At 41.9% G+C, this 20,218-nt stretch overlaps 1 protein-coding gene across 1 annotated transcript; it reads right to left on the bottom strand.

Moving 5' to 3' along the window:
* Positions 1-7,325: 7,325 nt before the first annotated feature.
* On the bottom strand, positions 7,326-15,208 carry FASLG (Fas ligand). The gene is made up of 4 exons (XM_004466841.4): positions 14,781-15,208; positions 14,218-14,263; positions 9,917-9,973; positions 7,326-8,662 (listed from the first exon to the last, which is right to left on the bottom strand). Exons 1-4 carry the CDS (start codon positions 15,096-15,098, stop codon positions 8,268-8,270), a joined length of 816 nt encoding a protein of 271 aa, XP_004466898.1. The 5' UTR covers positions 15,099-15,208; the 3' UTR covers positions 7,326-8,267.
* Between the last annotated feature and the right edge of the window lie 5,010 nt (positions 15,209-20,218).

The raw sequence follows: 20,218 nt of genomic DNA, 5'->3' as shown, positions 1-20,218 counted from the left end.
GAATGCTATTGGAGGCAAAAAGACATTATGGGGTGATTCAGATAGTTCACAGTAGAGAGAGTAGCTAGTAACTCTTACGTAAAAACTAAAGATAATCTAAGAGCAACTCTAAGCTCAGAGACTCTATGAGGTCTATCTATAGTGTCATGAAATCTGTTTTTGTTTCCTAGGCTGCTGAAAGAAGATACCATGAAATGAAATGGCTTTAAACAATGGGAATTTATTAGTTTACAGTTTGAGGCCAAGAAAATGTTCAAATCAAGGCATTATCAAGACAATGCATTCTCTCCAAAGATCAACTGCCAATGATCCTTAGGTCCTCTGCAACATAGCAAGGCACATGGCAGCATCTGCTTTTCTTCTGGATTTTGTTGCTTTCAACTTCTTGCTTCATGGCTTTATATATATATAAATACTGTGTATAATAGTACTCCAGTAAGAGGATTAAGATCCATCCTTAAATGAGGCGGGTCACACTTTAACTGAAGTAGCCTCATCAAAAGGTCCTACTTACAATGGATCCACACCCCAGGAATGAATTAGAGTTAAGAATATTTTTTCCTAGGGTATATACAGCTTCAAACCATCACCATATCAAATGTATATTTTATATCGTGTACAGCAGCATATAGATATTAGGCAACGTAAGTTGAAATGCAAAGAGAAGAGTGTAATATAAAAGGTATCATTGAAAATTAAAGGGGTAAGACTCATGATGAGTGCTATCATTTAAAATATAATTCTATGTATATGGAAAGAACATAAAATTTAGGAACTGGAAGACCTAGCATTAAGTTTCAACTCCACCATTCATTAGCCATGTCACCTTGAGTGAGTTTCATAACTTTTCTGAATTTCAGTTGTTTTCATTTATAAAATGAAGATAATGACCTTACAGGGTTGTACTGAAAATTAAATGAAATAAGGTACATGAGAGAGGTGCATAAACTATAAAATACTATAGGAATATTAGGCAGTAGTTGAGATAACAGAATCTATTTTAAAAGGGATAAGAAAAGACTTGGAGCAAACACTAACAGTCTTCAAATATTTTAGGGTTTGTTATATTGAGGAAGTGGTAGACTTATTTTATCTTTGTTCAGAGTTAAGAACTGGAATCAATGTGTGGCCGTAGACAGTACAGAGGATTTCAATTAAATCTAAGAAAGAACTTTCTAAAACATAATACAGTCCAGTGCAGAAATGGACTTTCTCACATTTTGTTGAGCACCTGTATGGAAAGCTTTCAAATAGGGGTTATGTGACCATCTGTTGAAAATATGGCAAGGAGGACTTCTGCCTTAGAAGTGAAGTTATCATACATTATTTCAAATATTACTTCTGAAACCTAAGAAATGGATGCATAACTTTTGGCAACTGGGGCAGTTTCAGATTTATTAATGTTCATCTTAAAAAAAAAAACACATTATTTTCCTTCCCTTTTATGGCTATTATACAGAATTAAGTCCATGAACAAAACCTGAAGGTTGGCTGGCTTCTGTGCCTTTGACTATAAAGTGATGAGCTAGCCCTTGTCTGGTACAAACATAGATATGTGTAGAGGAAACAGAGTTCTTTGCCTCCATCACAAACTGTGCCTTCTACATGACAAGAGCAAAACCCTAATACAGTAAGCAGCACCACCATCCAACATAATTGCTCAAACCAAAAATCACAGAATTATAATTTCCCTCACATCTCACATCCAATCCATCAGCAAATTGGTTACCTCTAATATCAAACAACTTCTCAATCCCCCATTATGAATGCTCTGGTTCCAGCAACCACCATCTCTCATCTGGACTGCTGAAGTTGTCTTCTTTCTAGTCTTCCAATTCAGTCTTGATAAATGTTGGGGACTGAATCATGCCCCCTGCAAAAGGCCTGTTCCTGTGTGTGTACCCATTTGAAGATGGTATTAGTTAAGGTATGCCCAAACTGAATAAGAAGAGAAATGAAAAGATGCTGCCATGTGTGTTGTCGTGTTATGAAAAGGCAAGGAACCCCAAAGATTGCCAGCCAGCCAGAGAATATTGACCCCAGGGAGCAAGCAACCTTTCTAGGCTCTGAAACCATGAGCCAAAAAATTCCTGTTGTTAAGCCAATACATTCTAGGGCATTTGTTTTAGCAGCTTGCAAACTAAAACAACACAACATAGTTTGTTCTCCATAACACAACTAGAGAGTTAATTTTACATTGTAAATCAGATCATGTCATTCTCTGTTCTCAACACTCCAGACTTTTCATCACTCTTAGAATAAAATCCACATTCTTTTCCAAGGCCTACATTATCTGGCCCCTGGCTACATCTTCAATTTCATTTTTTATCAGTTTCCCTCTAGCTTACTCCATCTCAGCCACATTGGCCTCAAATGTGCCAAACGCTTTTTGGTCTTAAGACTTTGAACTCACAATTCCTATGCTTGTTATACTCTACCCTAGACATCTATATGGCTTCTTCCCTCACTACTTATTAAATTATCAACCTCCTCCATCATTCTCTACCACCTTGCCCTGCTTAATTTTTCTTCATAGGACTACCACGTGAATTATTACATATTTATTTGCCTCTTTTTATTACCCATTTACCATCCCTCCACTAAAATATAGTCCCCATAAGGGACTTTATTTATTACTGTATCCACAGTGCCTATAGAAGTTTTGGGTGCATGACAGACACTTGTACTTGGCCCAGTGGTTAGGGCATACGTCTACCACATGGGGGGTCCACGGTTCAAACCCCGGGCCTCCTTGACCCATGTGCAGCTGGCCCATGCGCAGTGCTAATGCACGCAAGGAGTGCCCTGCCACACAGGGGTGTCCCCGTGCTGGGGAGCCCCACGGGCAGGGAGTGCACCCCATAAGGAGAGCTGCCCAGCGTGAAAGAAAGTGCAGCCTGCCCAGGAATGGCGCCACACACACGGAGAGCTGACACAAGATGACGCAACCAAAAGAAACACAGATTCCCATGCCGCTGACAACAACAGAAGTGGACAAATAAAGATGCAGCAAATAGACACAGAGAACAGACAACTGGGGTAGGGGGGAAGGGGAGAGAAAGAAAGAAAGAAATCTTTAAAAAAAAAAAAAGAATGAATAAAAATGCTTATGCTTACTTTCAAACACTAGAATATTGGGGTGACCCATTTAAAGAGATAGTCATGGCAGATGTTTAGGATGGTGGTGATGTCTAATACTCAATTTTAAATGTAGCATGTACTGTGTATGCTGTAAAGTTGTCTTTCTCCATTACCCCCAAATCTTCATTAAATTTGTCTATCCACAACAACTTATGGTGATGGTAACTTGAGGGAGATAATGGTACCCCATGACAGGACCCCTGAGAGAGAATATCCATTGCCAGAATCCAGGTGAAAGCTAGGAAGCCTGCTACAGGGTTGACTGTCCAAAAGAATGAGATTGTCTCCTGAAATTCCTAGAAACTTGGAGAGAAGACTGAACTTTCCACAGAATGTTAGTTGGAGACTCATATTCTATTTGAGAATTAGAAGTGAAAGTGGCCCATAGAACCAAAGGATCCTCTAGAAGAGGGGCACCTGCATCACCATTTTCTCTGAAGATGCACCAACAATAACTATAGAGGAATGTTCCCAGTAAAGGGGAAGCTTTGGCAAAAGTGAGAAGATCATCATTTAGGATTGTGCTTCCCCATCTTCTGGGTCAATTCTAGGTAGTAGAATACCATTTAGCTATTTACATTCCAAAAATGGTTGGTTTCCAGATGAATCCCAATGGTCTTGGGGTACTATTCATGGATTTATTATTTCCTAATAAGGTTCATTTCTGAGCCAAAAATCCCTGAGGGATGAGATTCTGACTCCACCTTCCTAGGATCACCTCAGTTCTTCCTCTGGATGACCCAATACTCTGGGAAGAAAGAGGAAAATTTTATCTCTGTTAATACCAGAACTTTCTTAGACCCCTTAGGAAAGTACAATTTAGAATGGGGACAGCGCACTTCGTTAGATAAGGATTATGGATTTCTAGGCCATAACTGCTAAAGAAAACGTATAGCCTGAATTTTGGGGGCAGACTTCTCTCTCCAATTACCTTCTTATGATGAACTATTGCTTCAAATGAGTCACCGTCACATAATGACCCACAGTAGAGTTCTTTTCCTGGTAAGTTGTGGTAAGTTAAACCTACTTCAGAGAATACAAAGTCACCATTCTGGGGGGCTAAGAAAAACCATGGGTTTTGTGTGTTTTTAGTTGTTTGAAGAGTATAAAAGAAAGAAAACCTCAAACTACTGAACCAGATGTGACCTTTTTTTTCTTCCTCTTCTTCTTTTGTGATGTTCTACTTTGGGTTTAGCATTTCAGAAAGGAACAAAGGCAGATTCCATTTTAAATGAACACATTCAAAAGTTTTGGGTTTTGAACATTCCTTAAGTTCCTAATGAAATAAAAAAAATAATTCAAGGTTCCTAAAGGAGCTGTTAACCTCCTTTCTATGAAACCAGTACTTAAGGCATAGTAAGCAACTGTCTTATATTTGGGAAATCTCAAGAGCGTGCTACAACAGGTCAGACTTAGAGGGCCGAAGGTGCAGTAGTATCACTGGCTGATGACATAAGATCATCCCAGGATGCTCCAGCCCCATTCCCAATTCCCCCTTCTTTGCTCTGGTACCATTAGCAGAGGATCCATTGACAAGCCTGGTCAACAAATATTTATTGAGCACCTAATAAGTTCCAGGTACTGGGCTAGATGCTGGGGAGACAGTGATAAATAAGGAGGAAATGGTCTTGCTTTTGGAACTTTTAATCTAGTGGAAGAAACAGATATTATTTAGATGGTCAAATAAAATAATCACAAGTTAAGATAACTACTAAAGAAGGAAATGAGTAGCAACAAAACAATAGAATAATGAGATATGGAGAGTGGGGCTCTACTTAGAATGATCAGATGAGATGACATTTAAACTAAGGCCTAAAAGATAAGAACAAGCCAGTGATGTGGAAAGCCTGGAGATCGTTCAAGTCAAAGGGGATGGACCCTGTGTGTGTGGAGACAACCTTCTCAAATGTGTGTTTCTACAGGGAAAATCAGACATGCAGCCATGGCTGAGGAAAATGACAAATAAGAAAGTTTTTTTAATTTGATTTGGTTTGGCTCTTAATGAAAGGGGAAGCTTGAATATAAGTATATACTGGTGGAAATGATTTCATAGACAGGGACAGTTTGAGGATTCAGAAGAGTAAAGAAATTCTAAAAAGGCACAAAGTTTGGGAGAGACAATGTGAGACCAGTGCACAATTGGATAGATCATCTTCTTCATCCATTTAATTGAATGGAAGAAAGATGATGCAGATATAAGTGGTAAGAAGTAAGGTTATATGGTGGGAGGAGGGGATGTGGTTGGTCTGTGAGAGGAAAAAAGTATAATTGTTTTGAAGAGTGAAAAAAAACATGCTTTACAAGGTAGTGAAGAAAAATTGCCAGACAGCATTGAATGCCCACTTGAGATCTGGGACCTTTAATGTTAAGCAGTGGTTCTTAACCAGGGCCAATTTTGCTGGAGATATTTTTGGTAATCTTAATGGGGACAGGGGGAGCAGAGGGCTACTGGAAACTGGTGGGTACAGGCCAGGGATACTGCTGCTAAACATCCTACAATGCATGGGACAGTCTCCACAACAAAGAATTTCTAGCCCAAAATGTCAACAGAGCCAATCTGATGTCAAATAATACCATATTTATGCATAGAACAGCTTTGAAAGTCTACATAAGGAAGCAGAAGCAGGTTCAGGGAACAGGGTAGTAAGAGGACTTATTTTCATCATATATACCTGTGTAACTTTTAAAATTTTAACTATGTGCTTGTATTATCTATTTATTTCATTCAAAACTTAGAAGGGAGGTGGACTTGGTTCAATGGAAAGAGCATCCGCCTACCACATGGGAGGTCCACAGTTCACACCCCAGGACCTCCTTGACCCGTGTGGAGCTGGCCCACGGGCAGTGCTGATGTGCTCAAGGAGTGTCGTGCCAGCAGGGGTGTCCCTGGCATAGGAGAGCCCCTCGCACAAGGAGTGTGCCCTGTAAGGAAAGCTGCCCGGCGTGAAAGAAAGTGCAGTCTGCCCAGGAGTGGTGCCACACACACACAGAGCTGATGCAGCAAGATGACGCAACAAAGAGACACAGATTCCCAAGCTGCTGACAAGAATAGAAGCTGACACAGAGGAACACACAGCAAATGGACACAGAGAGCAGACAACTAGGGCAGGGGTGGCGAGGAGGGGAGAGAAATAAATCTTTAAAAAAAAAAGCTAAAATTAAGTCATCACTTACATCAATGATTGGTTGATTTAACAGATTATATGAAAAAATAAAATGAAACCAGTCATCCTGTTTGGGTAGTCTTTCTCCAGCAATATCCAGCTGCTTGGATGTCAGCCTAAAGAAAATGGTATTCTTGCAAGATAAATACAATGGAGAAAGATGGTATTCTGGAGTAGAGAATCTTTCCAAGGTACTGATTTTACTGACAGATCATGCAATCTAAACTGGACAGAGAAAAGTGAAAATGGGGAAGGAGCTAACATATATGTGAGAAAATGATATTTACTAATTAGAAGTTTGAATGTGGTAAAAAAAAAATTAGGAGAGAAAATGTTGGAGCAAATGGATTGTAATTATAGCAGATGATGTTGTGAAAATACAATATCAGAAATCAGATTCAAAATGAAGATATTATACTTTCGAATGATGACAAAATCTAAGGGAAAACAACAGTAGGGAGAGGTTGAAGAAAGGAGGAAAAGGTCACCATGTGTGAGAAGAGTTAAAATTCAAGAAACAAGGTTTGTGAATGGATGCTTGAGTCAGTGGCTTCTTCAGGAAAACAGAGTGCTTCATAGATTGACTTATTAATACTGATGCATACCAGTTACTGACATTCTACTATGAGTCAGACACGTTCTGTATCTATCAGCTCTTTTTTATCAAAGGGTCAAGAGACCAGTCCATAGATTGCATAGTGACAGAACGAAGAGTCAAATCCAGAATTTCTGAGTGCAAAGCCTGTGTCCTTTGCACTATGACAAGACTCTCCCTCTATGAAAGACAAATTGTCATCAACTCTATAGAAAGGTGGGTGGGCTTAACACTAGCAATATTTGTATTGGAAACTCTGGATAATGAGAGGGAAGATGAGGCAGACAGGAGAGGAAGACATGGCAAAGATGAAAGATTTGCTTTACAGTTCTTCCCATTCCAATAAACTCGTCTTAGAGTGGCCCTAAGTCATAATGAATGAAGCAGCCATGGAGAAAAGAAATAATAAAGGAAAACTCCAAATCTTAATGGTTTCCCAAAAGTATATTAATAATGTTTATCTGTATCCTACAAAATAGTATTTATTACATGTACTCTTTACACTAAAATGTACAAAATATATATAAATATGGTTATAATTATAGGAAAACAGCATCAGTACCTGACAATCAAAGATTTTTGAGGACTATTAGAGTTGGCTTTCAAGAAAGTTTGAAAATCTACCACCAAACGCAACCATATTTTCCTAAACTGTTCTTCACAATTTCCAAGTTCTCTCAATTTGTGTGACTCTTCTAGTAACACACACACACACACACACACACACAGGGTAAAAAGAGTTAATTTACCCTGAGATAATAAAGGGCAACATATTACTTTACTCACTTTGGGGCTCTGCATACACTCACACTACACACCTACAATTGCACTGGAGAGGCACATGCCATTTAGGAAATGGATAAGTCCCCAAAAGAGCCCCTTGCTTCTCTGTTAGCATCACCTGGTGGCTCAGGCAATGCTTTTAGAAGTAAAGATGCTGCCAAAGGGGTCTTTTTCCATCCCTTGTATACTCATGCCACAACCACACATTTGAAAGGCAGGTTCTCCTGAGGTAGCAAGTACACCCACTCCAAGAAGTGAGTTAAAAGGTGTCCTTTTCAAAGCGCCAAAATGTTCATAGCCACTTAGGATGAATGCAGAACCACCCTGGTAGCGTCTTTTCCCTGCCTCAGTATCTTCCTGCAGCAGCCCAGAGTTTTATGTCTTTCAGTCATATTCCTCCTGTCTAGCTCCTAGACTTTAGTGAGATGAGGAACTGCAGACATGCTGGACCCTGTGGTCTTAAATCCTCTTGGTTCACATCTTCTTACTTGACTTCAAGTGCACTTAAGAAGACCCTCATGCAAGACACATTTTCAGTGCCTGTAACAAGAAACCAAAATGGAGAGCATCCCAAAATGCTTTTCTTAGAGCTTATATAAGCCAAAAAATGTCTTAGATTCCTCAAAACTGACCAGAGAGAGCTCAGATACATTGACGTATAGATGGTCAGCCGTGGTGAGATTGAACACTGCACCCAGGTAGCTGCTGCGGGCCCACATCTGGCCGGTAGTGCAGTAGTCCATCATCTTCCCCTCCATCAGCACCAAGTCCTGGGGATACCTAGAGTGCCTCATGTAGACCTTGTGGCTCAGGGGCTTGTTGTTGCAGGACTGGCCACGGAAATACACTTTGGAATACACAAAGTACAGCCCAGTGTCATTGATCATAAGGCCACCCTTCTTATACTTCACCCCAGAGACCAGGGCAATTCCATAGGTGTCTTCCCATTCCAGAGGGATGGACCTTGAGTTGGGGTTGCCTGAAATCAAATTAGAGAGGAAATTTCAGTCAGAAATGCTTATAAATCCAACAAAATAAGCATCCATGGCAAAATCGTGGATCTTTCCTTGAGCCAATGCTTCACCCAGAACAACATAGCACTTGTAGAACTGGCTAAAAGGTCAGAACAGGATCCATGACCAAATTCCCTCAAAACCTCTATCAAATTGTCTCACCACTCTCTGCCTCAATTTTATCATCCATACAGTTAGGGACAATAATATATACCGCTAACTAATCCCAAGGAGAAATTCCGAAGATGATTTTAGCTCTATGGAACAAACATTTCATGATTCTCAGCACTAGCACTGAACTTGCTAGGTTTTGAGGTCCCTACATGAGAGGAAAAGCCAGGGCCAATGAATTCTAGAGTCCAAAACATGGAAAGGGCCTTAGGGGTCACCTGGCCCAACTTCTCACTCTACTCAGTTTCTTCAGCCCCACAGTTTGGAGTAAAATCCCTTTTCCTTTATATCCCCACAGAATTATTACCTTTATCAGAGTACTTGCTCCAATTCTGAAATTTATTGCTTACATGTCTGTCCTTTCCAGTTAGATTTTAAGCTCCTTGAAGGCAGGAACTATGCATTGCATTCATCTCCATGTTCCCAAGGCTTGGCACACCACAGGTGCTCAATAAATGTCTATTGACTTAACTGGATCATTCTACAGCCTCTATCTAAATAATTCCAGGGATGGTGGCCCACCACTTTCTGTGGTGGCCCAAATACTTTACACTGCACATGCCTATGCCATATTGCTAGCAAATCATTTCACTCACTACACAATCACATGCTGAAGGTTCACAAGTGCCAGGACCCAAAGTGGTCCTTCTCACTCCCATTTCTACTGTTGGACAAAGCAGAGGGAAGTTCTCCTAGAAAACTGAAATAAGTCATTCTTCCCCCACCTTGCCAGCTCTCACCTCTAGGACCTGGGTCCCAAATCCCCTCAGGGTCTTAGAAATGACTGAAAAGAGGGAGCTCCCTGGGGACAGGGCTCACACTGTCATCAGCTCTGGCTCTCCAGAGTTTAGAACAGGGCCTCACCCAGAGAGGGTGCTCCCTCCATGTGTAAGAGATGGCCCTGACTAGAAAGGCACAACTACTTGGGGGTTCCAGATATTACCCCAGGAAAGCAACAACTCCCTCAGCGCGTGGGAATGAATTCTGCTTTCTGTCAAAGGCTTTCCCCAAACCCCACCTGCACAGGCTCTGCCATTTCAGATACATACCTGTTAAATGAGCTACTTTCTTCAGCTCCCTTTTTTCAGCAGGTGGACTGGGGTGACCTGTGTCATAGAAAAATGAAAGAGATATGTGAAAAACGAGGCATTTAATAAAAGAGATTTTAAAAGCATAAACTGCAGCAGTCTAACATTTGCTAATCATGCAATTCCAAACTGGAGGACTCATCACAGCCTATAATCAGAAACAGAGAGGTAAAAATAAGCCAAATTAAGGCAGACCTGGGGACAAATATTGATTATGTTATAATAAAATGTAATTAATATGAAGGTTGATTTGCAAAGAGTTGTCCTATCAGGTACTGCACTTAGCACTCACCATGACCCTCCTGCAGGAATTATTGATGGTGAAATGAGTTTAGAAGTTAGGTGATTAGTCCATGAAGACCCAGCTACCTAGTGTCAGAGACAGGACCGACGCTCAGGTTTCCCCACTCCAAACCCACCACCCTTTCCACCCTACCTCTGCCAGCCATGGGGCTCTGCAGGACAGAGGCTGCAGAAGCCTGCTAATTCATTCCTGGGCCACCAAGTCTTCACCCAGTGGTTTCTACAATCGCCTCCAAATTAGTTATCCTAAAGCAAAGTTCTAATCAAATCACTCCATAACTAAAATGGCTCTTGACTGAAAATACAAATGTATACAAGTTTCCCACCATCCTACCATCCCACCATCTCTGCCTGTCTGTCCAGGCCTATTTTTTCTACTCATACACTGGGCACTATCATGTAACAAGAGTTCTCATTTGACCTGAACAGACTCCAGCATCTCTGCCTCTGTGCTTAGCTTATGCAGTTCCCACTGCCTGGAAAATCCTCCCAAACAGATCTCTTTGTCAAATTTTTAACACAGGACATGTGACCAGTATTTGCCAAACTGAAGCTAAAAAAGAAAACACCACAGTAATTCTCCAAACAGACAATATTTCTCTGACTTCAAATTCTCAAACAGGGTAGAGTTACCTCTTAGCTAATAAATTCAACTAACCAAGACATTCAAGAAAGACTCATAGAAAGATGCTCATCCACATCAGACTCACTATAATTAAATTGTGAAACATATATGACGTGAGAATGGCACAACCAACTAAGAACATTAACTGAGCAATCATTACCTCTCTAGTGACACAAGATTGCCCACCACAAATGAGGTTTTAATGAACAGGAAAGGCAAAACCTCTTCATTCCTATACTGCAAACCATGATCTGGCATTCAGTCACGTACAAACCGGAAATGGAGCAGAGACCACATGTTGCATATCTTTATCTCTCATACAGCCTTGCACAATATTACTCTCACAGAAAGTACTCAAAAATTTCTCCTGGATACATACAGGAATAAATAAATTGGAAATATATCCTAGACTTTCCTGATGACTGTTTCCTGGTCCAGGATCTTGCACATACCACTCCCATTGCTGGAATGCTCTCTCTGCCTCACCCCACACACATACACACAACTCACGTCGTGAGCTCCTGATCCCTCAGGTGGCTCTACGAACAACACCTCCTTAGAAGGGTCTTTCCTATCTTAGGTGGCACCTAGTAAAATGTGAAATTATGTTAGACGTTTGTTTACTTGCTTTCTTTATCTTCTCCACTGTGCTAAAAGCTCTCTGGGGGCAGGCCCGTTGTCTCTTTTGATCTCAGCCATCACCCCAGCATGCAGCACCCAGCCTAGCACATAGAAGGAACTCCAGACATATTTGGGAAGGAATAAATGAGTTAATGAGTTAACTCTGGAAAACACAAGAAATACAAAAAGAAGCAAAAAAGAAAGTTTAAATAATCTATAACAGTATCTCCCAGAGGAAATCACTATTTAACAGGTTGATGGGAAGTCCATACAGATCTTTTGTACAAACTTAAAAACATACATATATATTTATAGAGTCACTACACATTGAGCAATCCACATGGCATTAAATGTACTTCTCATATATGGTTGTTTTTTTTAAAGATTTATTTATTTATTTATTTCTCTCCCCTTCCCCCTCCCCCCCCCCATTTGTCTGTTCTCTGTGTCTATTTGCTGTGTGTTCTTTGTCCGCTTCTGTTGTTGTCAGCGGCACGGGAATCTGTGTTTCTTTTTTGGTCGCGTCATCTTGTGTCAGCTCTCCATGTGTGTGGCGCCATTCTTGGGCAGGCTGCACTTTCTTTCGCGCTGGGCGGCTCTCCTTACGGAGCACACTCCTTGCACATGGGGCTCCCCTACACAGGGGACACCCCTGTAGCATGGCACTCCTTGTGGGCATCAGCACTGCACACGGGCCAGCTCCACACGGGTCAAGGAGGCCTGGGGTTTGAACCGCGGACCTCCCATGTGGTAGACGGACGCCCTAACCACTGGGCCAAGTCCGCTTCCCCATATATGGTTTTTATTTGCTGCATATTATGCTTTCATCTGAATGCACCATAATGTATTTAACTAACCTCTTATTATAATGCCTTTAATTTTCTTTGGAATTATTATAAATAACCTCATAAGGAAGTGATGAACATCCTTATATGTAAATCTTTGGACACATATCTGATTGTTTTCTTAGGATAAATTCCTAGTGATGGAATTTCAAGGCAAATTAATATTTTTTAACTTTTGATATGTGTCTCCAAACTGCTCTTCAGAAAAGTTATAGCAAGTTACATTCCTACTGGCTGTCAACAACTGACCTTTACTCTTACAGTTTTGCCAACTTGGGTATTTTGGATTTTTTTTTTTTACCTTTACCTATTTTGATGGGTGAAAATGGCATCCCCTTGTTTTAATTTTCATTTCTTATCTTACTAGTAAACTTACAAACTTTGGTTCCCATGTGATAATTCACCAATTTTGGGTCCTTCTAGGTTGTTCTAAAGAAGATACTTGATTACCATACTAGGGCTAGATTATCTTTTCATTTGACTTTTAATCACTAAATTGACTCCAGAGAGCAGGTGAAAGATTTGCAATAAAGTGCCTGTTTCATCTGTCACATTCCATTGATTTTCAAAGCTATTTCATTTTAGAAGTCCTCTAAGGGCTTCATTTTTCTAATGAATATTTCCACTCTGCTTGTTACCTCTGGACTTCCTAACACTTAGGGTCTCTGACCCAGAACTGGGGACCAGAGCATTTTAGCATTGACTTCTACAAGAGCTAACGCTCCAGGGTTACCTACGGTAGGAAAATCCTGAGAAACCAGCACAAGTCCACTTAGTGGATGGCCAGTGTTGCCTTCTCTTTTCTCCCCAGTTCTAAAGATGAGATTTGCCTATTTTCTTTGCAGGGGCATTTTGCTTTTCATCCTTATTTCTCATTCCATGGGCATCACAGAGAGACAGGATTTTCCCTGTTTCATGAGGCATCAGGTCAATGGACTGGAAAGCCTATTGGTGACCAGTCATCAGCCGCCTGTTCCCTTCTAGTCTCCGTTCCACACCACTGGTCTTGAGCAAATCACACAATTGGTCTGGGATTTTGTTTCTCTTCTGAGAAATGAGATGACTAGCTCTATTTTCCTTTATAACTCTAATCAAATCTAAAGTTCAATGAATTTTAGTTTAAGGCAAATCCTTAACTAAGCAAAATGTAAAATTGATGGGTCATCAGCTTCCAAAACTATGTCCTGTGACCTCAGGAGGTCACTGCTCAGGATCTTCACCTCCACCCTGTTCTGGGTTTCATACAAAGGATTATCCTTTATTACCAAAGGCAGCACATGACTGCCTTTGTGGACAAAGCAGGACTATCCTGTGCATAATATATTCACCAAACTTTTTAGTGACTGCAAAAAACTGTCTTAATGTGGACAAATGATTGTCCACTTTTTAAAAAGCTTAGTTATATGTTATTAAGTACTTTAAAAATAAAGTTCGACTCTTGAATAATCTCTTTTTTGGATAGGATATTTCCCCGAATCATCCCTCTCTGCCTCCATTTCCCCCCGTCTCCCTAGGATTTACTGCTACCACCCTATGCATCTGAACTAGGAATCCTGAGGATGGGCACAGGCCTGGAGGCAGCTGCTCAAGGGACAAAAGTCCAGAGTTCCACGTGTCCATGCAAAATCAAAGGGAAATTAATTTGAATTGTATGCAGTGCTCAGCTACACTGATTTTAAACAACAAAATTCACTTGATATTTTAAAGCAGTCAAAGTTATCATAGGGACCAGAGGTTTAGAATTAGCCAGAATTCCTTTCATAATATTCAAATGTCCAAGAATGGGAACAACATTCAAGGCAACCCACTATGCTTTGATGCTGAAGATTATCTCTCAGAACTTAATGTACACGCATAAAAGGACTCACCTATTTGCTTCTCCAAAGATGATTCTAAATCCCTTTGGCTGGTGGACTGGAAAAAGAAAAAGAGAAAAGATGCAAAATAAACAGGGAGTCCTTTCAACAAATGAGACAAGATTGTTAAACCAAGCCCTAGAAAGAGACTCCAAATACCTCAGTACCCCACCTCTGGCCAAGCAATTGTGCCTCTCTGCACCTCGGTTCTATGATTGGGAATAGTACCTATCTTTTTTAAGAATTTTCAGGGAGATTTGGTTTGACATTTGAACAAATCCACTCCTAAGCAAGACTCAAAGTTCTTTTTCTTTCTTGAACCTCTAGGTCTGCGGCAGTTTAATGATTCCTCAGGCCGATGAGCCAACTAAGACAGGAAGAACAGCAAATGCCAGTCCTAATTCGGCCTGGATCCTTCACACGAGAGGAAAAATTCCTTTCACTCTTCTGTGCCTCCATTTCTCTTATGTGCCCCCATTTCTCTACCTGTAGAACGGAATGACTACAACAATCCACTTCTGACAGCCCCTTGCGCGCCCGCCCGCGCCGTGCACGCCCCGCACAGCCCGCCTTACCTCTCGGAGCTCGGCCAGCTCCTTCTGCAGGTGGAAGATCTGAAACATCCCCAGTCCCAGTCCTACCAGGGCCACCAGCACCATGAAAAACATCATGAGGAGGCAGAGGCCTGTGCTGTGGTCCCTCTTCGGCGGGGGCGGGGGCAGTGGAGGCGGCGGCGGCGGCGGCGGCGGCGGCGGCGGCGGCCTCCTTTGGCCAGGCCTTCCGGGTCCGGAGGCCGGGCAGGGGAGAACGGGCCCTGGGGGCGCCCAGGGAGAGCTGGCGCTGCTGTCGACCCAGAAGATTTGGGGATATGGGTAATTTAAGGGCCGCTGCATAGCCGCCAGTAGGTCAGCCCTGGGAAATGGATTTCCCTTTGTCCCAATCCCGCGGAGGCCGAGGTGTCAGGGGAGGGTGCTGCTCGCGCGGACTGCTCGAGAGAGGCCAAGGCTGAGCCCTCTTTATAGAGTTTCCACAGCCAAGGGAAACACCTCTCGCTCGTTTTCTTCTTTCTTTCTCTTTCTGCTTCTCAGAGAGACACCCACTCACTTTGCATCTGAAGTTGAGAAGCCTCAAGAAGCTCAAAGCAAACCCCTGGAAGTTTCCGCCCACAATTTTCTGATGAAAGCCTTCAAAGGCCCAGTTGCTGTCGCTGGGCCACTGAAGAGGCTGCTGGTTCAGGCTGGTCGTTCTCAGGCCCTGCTAGAGCAGGTCAGCGCGGGGGTCAGCCCGTGGGCATGACCAGCTGCCCACTTGGGGGGGAGGGGGCGTGCTCAGGCGCTGAGGGGGAGACCCTGAGTCGTGGCCAGAGGGATCCCTTCCACATCTTACCTTCTGCATGAGGAAATCCCCCCTCCCCTAACCCAGGTACTGTTTACCCTGACATTGCAAAGCACCATAACTTTGACCTCAGAGATTTATGGGTTAAAAATCCTGCCCCACCCACTCTCTAGGGTACCCATCAGAGGTTTGCAGTTTGATGGAACACATGCTTTCTGGAACCCACAGACCCTTTTGTTGATACCTCACAATGTTTTTCTCTTAACTGGTTGTCCACTTCTAACATTGCAGATTCCTCATTAAAGATAGAAATTGTCTGTTAACCACAGTCCATCTTCCACCACAGGATTCATTGTGTTCTACAGTCCCAGGCCTTGTACAATCCATTCAAAGTGCACACTCAGTGCACTCATGTTCATCATAGTTGTGCTCACCTCAATCAGTTTAAAACATTTTCATTACGCCAAAACATGGAAACATTCTCTCATTAACTAACAAGTATATGATACTAATACAGGGTGTCATTAACCGGGTAGGTTGGGGGAAAATACACCCATGTAAGATACCATCTATACCTAGTAGTAATGTTTTGACGGTGCTCTTTCATAGTTTGCAACAATTTTTTCACAACAATGCAAGGTGGTGGTGGTGGGGTAAGGTATGGGAGCCTTGTATGATCATATGCATGTTTGTTTTGTAAGTTCACAATTTATTCCATACACTTATTGTGTATGGGTGTTCATAGATGAATGATGAACTTCAATAAAAAGTATTTAAAAGTTCTATTTTTTTTAAACAGAAGATTGGACACCCCCAGGGTATCTCTGCAAACCCAATCAGCTGGAGATGGGTAGCAGCTGCCCCAGCATGAGGCATGGGTACTCCAGGTTGCCAGGCTGCACTGCCCTCCACTGTGTCAACAGCACCCGGTTGAATTTAAATTTCAGATAAACAATGTGTAATTTTAAGTATAAGCATGTCCCAAATACTGCATGGGACATACTGGGAAATTATTGGTTGTTTATTTGAAATTCAAATTTACTGAGAGTCCTCTTTGTTACTATCATTGTCATTTATTTGATTAGTTGGTTAGTTGTTTTTAGCTAAAATGGGCAACTCTATCTGGGCTAGGCCAACCAGCAGTGACTTCATCCTTTCCTCTGGTCTTAAATAGTATTTCTACACGAATAACTTACAAGTGCACAACTCCAATCCCAGTCATTCTCCCAAACAGACATATTCTCCAGCTTATTGGAAAGCTCTACTTTTCAATTGATTAGTTTTTCTATCATGCTTTGGAATTTCTATGACAATCATTCTGGTTGTTCCACCTACACCAGACCAACCCCAAACATGATTTCCCTGCCACTTCCTGCCCGCCCCCATCCTCCATTCCCAATCCAACCTGTTTCTCCTGAGGTCACTGTTAACAACTTGAACTCCTCTCTCTTCCTCTCCCCCAACATTTAACTGCTCACCCATGACATTTGTTTTTACCTGAGACACGTTTCTCACATCCATGCACCCATTCTTCCTATAAATATTGCCTTAGATCAGACTTGTATTATCCCTCACTTGAAACATTGAAGCTGCACCCCAACTGGTCTCCCTACTACCAGCCTTCCCAAGCCCAGGATGCACTGTAAAATGCTGCAAGAATGATGTTTTAGAAAAGCAACTCCAATTATCTCACTTCCTTGTTTAAACCTACTGTCAAAAGGTTTGGTTACTAGTCCAAATTCCTTAGCATGACACTCAAGGCTCTTTTCCAGCAACTTCTCCTGCCTCTCCTCCAGACACTTCCACCCACATCCCAGTCTCCACTCACAGAACAATGCCATGGAGGAGACTGAATTGACTGAGATTGATGCTCTCACTTTTTTTTGGAGTCAGGCAGAGTTGATGGGCTTTTGAATTCACAAGGAGTTTTGTTCATAGATTTGAAAGACAGTAAGTTTTGTTTTGTTTTTTATTTTATTTTATTTTTTAATTTCTCTCCCTTTCCCCCTCCCCCCCACCCCCAGTTGTCTGCTCTCTGTATCCATTTGCTGTGTGCTCTTCTGTGGCCGCTTCTATACTTACCACCGGCACTAGGAATCTGTTTCTTTTTGTTGTGTCATCTCGTTGTGTCAGTTCTCTGTGTGTGCGGCGTCATTCCTGGGCAGGCTGCACTTTCTTTTGCGCTGGGCAGCTCTCCTTACGGAGCGCAATCCTTGCGCATGGGGCTCCCCTACATGAGGGACACCCCTGCATGGCACAGCACTCCTTGCACGCATCAGCACTGCTCATGGGCCAACTCCACACAGGTCAAGGAGGTCCGGGGTTTGAACCATGGACCTCCCATGTGGTAGACGGACACCCTAACCACTGGGCCAAGTCCGCTTCCCTGAAGGACAGTAAGTTTAAAGTTCATAAGTAATTACCAGTTAGAAAATATAATTTTCAGAATGTCATCATACACACAACCAAAAAAACTTAAAATACCCTGAAATAACTGTAATAAGAGTTACACAGAACTGTATTTTAAAAACTTTAAAAATTTTCCTGAAAATGGTAAAGATACAAACAAATAGTAAAAATATAGTGTGTCCTGCATGGGGAGGGTAGAGAGGTAGCACTGCACAATAATTATGGGGGCAACTAGGGAATTAACCTGCCTTGGTTCAAATCCCAGCTCCACCATGCATTAGCTGTGCAAACCCCACAGGTCACTTTACCTCCTCTGCGCCGCAGTTCCCTAGCCTATAATAATAGCACCTACCTCTTCGGGGCTGCAAGGATTAAATGAGGCAGAGCATTTTATATACTTAGAATAACCCCCGGCAACAAAGTATGCACTCCTCGAACATGTAGTTGTTTTAAATTTATCTAATTTCCCTCAATTAATTCATCTACAGACTTAATGTAATTGAATTTTTGTAAAGGATAAACAAGGTAGGGATGGAGACAGGGACTGCAGGGAAAAGTGCAAAGTCAATGTTTAACATCCAATGTCTCTCTTGAGATTTCTTGCTCTGGACTGATGGGACCCTCAGTCTCAGGCTAGGACACAATACTTTTTTAATCTCAAAGTCTCACAGAAGCTTCAACTATTCTCCAATAAGAATTATGCTGTATTTTCACATCTCCCTCTGTCCTGCTCCTTCTCTTGATTAGTTCTCTGATAGGAGGAATCAGAAACCCAATTCCTGCCCCCAATCTAACCACTGCCTCTCAGTCATAGGGAGAATCCTAACTGAAAGAGTGACAAGAGCAACCTTTAAACATTTGTGCCACCTTTTCGTGATGCCACCAAACATCAAAGGGTGACAAAAGCATGTGGGACAACACCCCTGGACATAATAATGGGCCCCATCATGTTTTGTGGCACTACCAGAAACTTGTTAATTAGGAGAATTTTAAAAATAGACCTTTCTGTTGTTTTCAATAGATGAGCTTGCTAATTAAGCCAATTGATAAAAAGAGAGCAAGTAGACTGGCAGCCCCCATAGGTGGAAAACAAACCAGAGACTTTCCTCTCACTCTCACCCTACCTGACCCACTCACGCCTGCATCTCTAATTCTCGAACCAGAGAGGATTCAAAGCAGGCAATGTCTCTGAGGAGAAGGGGTGGGAATGCCAGTCATAGACACTTAAAGGGATGGGGATCATACCTGGGAGCAAATCTGAGTGCAGGATCAAATCAGAGAATCTTCCTTGTACAAGTTGTAAGAATTTTTTAAGTATCTTCCCTCATTAGATGAAAATTCAAATTCTCTTTCATTGTAGTCCCTCTAGCTTTGTAATGACCTTCAGAAATTTCCCTAAGCCTATAGTAAAAAGATTCAAGTATGCTTCTATAGCTTGCTAGTCACGTGGAGGTTAAAAGCACAGGGTGGTAAGGAGAAGGGACTTCTACTTCTTCTTATTGGTCCAGGGTCCTAGCAGGGAAGCGAACTTAGCCGACTTTGGCTCAGGGCTCCGGAGGTGAGCTGGCAGGAGCAAAGAGGGGTGTATGATGCAAGTAGCAGCTATGAACCTTCACAACCTGGATGAGAATTCCAAGCCTAGCTGCCAAGTAAACAGGAAGACCAGACCTCATGATTAGGCCCATAGGTGAGCAAGGGACCAGCACACTCCTAGGCAGAGCTCTTTGACATCCTTTATCATACACATGTAATGACCCTAAGTACTTGCAGGCCGCTTGAGTGGCTGAATCCATTGACACCACCACCAATTGCTGAGGACTATTTTATCCCATGTCTTCCTCTCTACTAAGTAATATCCACCTTTCTAATATTTGCCAAGCCTATGGATGGAAAGTCATATTTCATTGTCTATTAATTTTCTTTTTTATGATTTCTTGTGAGATTGAATATCTCGTCAAATATTTGTTAGGAATTCAGGTATCCCCTTTTGTCATGTTTTTTTCTAAAATTTATATGGGAGACTAAATATTCCCAAATAGCTAAGTCAATTTTGAAAAAGAAGAGGGGGTGGTTTCCCTACTAACTCTAAGACATTCTACAACACCATAATTATGAAACTTGTGGTAGTGGTACCAGAATGATAGTAGATGGAAAAAAAAAAACAGAAAAAATGGCAAAGACAAAGGCCCAAATATATGTGGAAACTTGATATATGATAAATATGCCACTGCAATTCAGTGAGAGAAAAGATGGATTTTGTTGGGGAAAC

Source organism: Dasypus novemcinctus, chromosome 13 (genome assembly GCF_030445035.2).
Source record: "Dasypus novemcinctus isolate mDasNov1 chromosome 13, mDasNov1.1.hap2, whole genome shotgun sequence".
Lineage (NCBI taxonomy): Eukaryota > Metazoa > Chordata > Mammalia > Cingulata > Dasypodidae > Dasypus > Dasypus novemcinctus.
This window is presented reverse-complemented; position numbering and strand designations above follow the sequence as displayed.

Excerpts from the sequence above, each read along its gene's own strand:
- FASLG (XM_004466841.4), bottom strand. The coding sequence starts at position 15,098 with ATGCAGCGGCCCTTAAATTACCCATATCCCCAAATCTTCTGGGTCGAC. Across the intron at positions 9,974-14,217 it reads ATCTTTGGAGAAGCAAATAG|GTCACCCCAGTCCACCTGCT; the intron begins GTGAGTCCTTTT and ends TCTATGACACAG. Across the intron at positions 8,663-9,916 it reads GAAAGTAGCTCATTTAACAG|GCAACCCCAACTCAAGGTCC; the intron begins GTATGTATCTGA and ends ATTTGATTTCAG.